Consider the following 1,129-nt stretch of genomic DNA (forward strand, 5'->3'; position numbering starts at 1 on the left):
GACCGCTTCCTGGAGCCGGGCGCGAACCCCAGCGCGCTGGCATTTGGCTGCGGGGCTCGCGTGTGCCTGGGCGAGTCGCTGGCGCGCCTGGAGCTCTTCGTGGTGCTCCTGCGACTGCTGCAGGCCTTCACGCTGCTGCCGCCGCCCGTGGGCGCCCTGCCGTCGCTGCAGCCGGATCCCTACTGCGGTGTCAACCTCAAGGTCCAGCCTTTCCAGGTGCGGCTGCAGCCCCGGGGGGTGGAGGCCGGGGCCTGGGAGAGCGCCAGTGCCCAGTGATGGGGGAGGAGTGGGTGGGAGGACTCGGCCAGTCACGTGCCTCGGTGTCTCCTTTTATTGCTCCCGTACAAACCCTTGCCCTCCCCCCTGTAAACATGGTGCTGTGAGATCGCGGGTGGAGAAGGCTTCCGCTGGTGGCTTGATGGTCAAGGTGGCCCCTGGCTCTTCTCTCGGCGCAACCCCTCAGTGCTCGGCAGTCATGGTGGGGCGCTGGAGGGGTGAGCGGCGGCTCAGCCTCCCCTGCCCAGGGGCCGGTAGCTTCTTGGTCTCAGCTTCATTTCCGTGAAGGGCACTGAGAAATCGAAGCCCTTCCAGTAGTACCAGCTCACTCCCTGGGAAGGGGGTTGTTGGGAGAGAGTCAGTATCAGACGTTCAGCTCCCACCTGCCCTCCCCTCTGGGGAGATGGTTTCAGAAATCAACCAGCCATTCTCCCTGACTCCCCTTTTCCTTTTAAACCCTCAACTGCAAAGGACTGAAGCAGAATCCTGAGCCGTCCCTTTACATCCAATAAATCATCTCCTCCTCAAGATAACTTGGTGAGATTGACATTATTGTTCCATTTCACAGGCGAGAGCCCTGAAGCGCTGAGCCATTCAGTAACTTATCACACTGTGTATCACAGACACCCAGGCAGGTGGAGCCCCAAGCACCCCCAGCTTGGTGTGGCCCCCCAGACCTCTCACCTGGTGGTCCACTGTGCTCCCATAAAGCCCGTTGAGGTTGGCATAGTGGCAGTTCCTGTACCACCAGGCCCCTCGGTAAGAGACGGCACAAGAGATGAGCAAGTTGTTGGGGTCTCGGTCCCGGGCAGAGAAGACACTGCCGCTGTGGTAGCTCATGGAGTCCCCTGGC

The 1,129-nt window shown here is 61.4% G+C and overlaps 2 protein-coding genes across 2 annotated transcripts in view; one reads left to right on the forward strand and one right to left on the reverse strand.

The window, feature by feature from the left end:
- Positions 1-276, forward strand: part of LOC104983826 (steroid 21-hydroxylase) — a 7,170-nt gene extending 6,894 nt beyond the window's left edge. The window contains exon 4 of the mRNA XM_010833361.1: positions 3-276. Coding sequence (XP_010831663.1) covers positions 3-276 — 274 coding nt within the window. The remainder of the gene's footprint in view (positions 1-2) is intronic.
- A 41-nt stretch (positions 277-317) lies between these two features.
- On the reverse strand, positions 318-1,122 carry LOC104983813 (tenascin-X-like). The gene is made up of 2 exons (XM_010833350.1): positions 961-1,122; positions 318-608 (listed from the first exon to the last, which is right to left on the reverse strand). Exons 1-2 carry the CDS (start codon positions 1,114-1,116, stop codon positions 507-509), a joined length of 258 nt encoding a protein of 85 aa, XP_010831652.1. The 5' UTR covers positions 1,117-1,122; the 3' UTR covers positions 318-506.
- Between the last annotated feature and the right edge of the window lie 7 nt (positions 1,123-1,129).

The sequence above is a fragment of the Bison bison genome, unplaced genomic scaffold (assembly GCF_000754665.1).
Source record: "Bison bison bison isolate TAMUID 2011002044 unplaced genomic scaffold, Bison_UMD1.0 scf7180017863415, whole genome shotgun sequence".
Taxonomy (NCBI): domain Eukaryota; kingdom Metazoa; phylum Chordata; class Mammalia; order Artiodactyla; family Bovidae; genus Bison; species Bison bison.

What these genes read in the sequence shown, in the direction of transcription:
- LOC104983813 (XM_010833350.1), bottom strand. Translation starts at nt 1,116, where the DNA reads ATGAGCTACCACAGCGGCAGTGTCTTCTCTGCCCGGGACCGAGACCCC. An exon ending in GGAGCACAGTGGACCACCAG is followed by an intron (nt 609 to 960) that starts GTGAGAGGTCTG and finishes CCCCCTTCCCAG; the next exon opens with GGAGTGAGCTGGTACTACTG.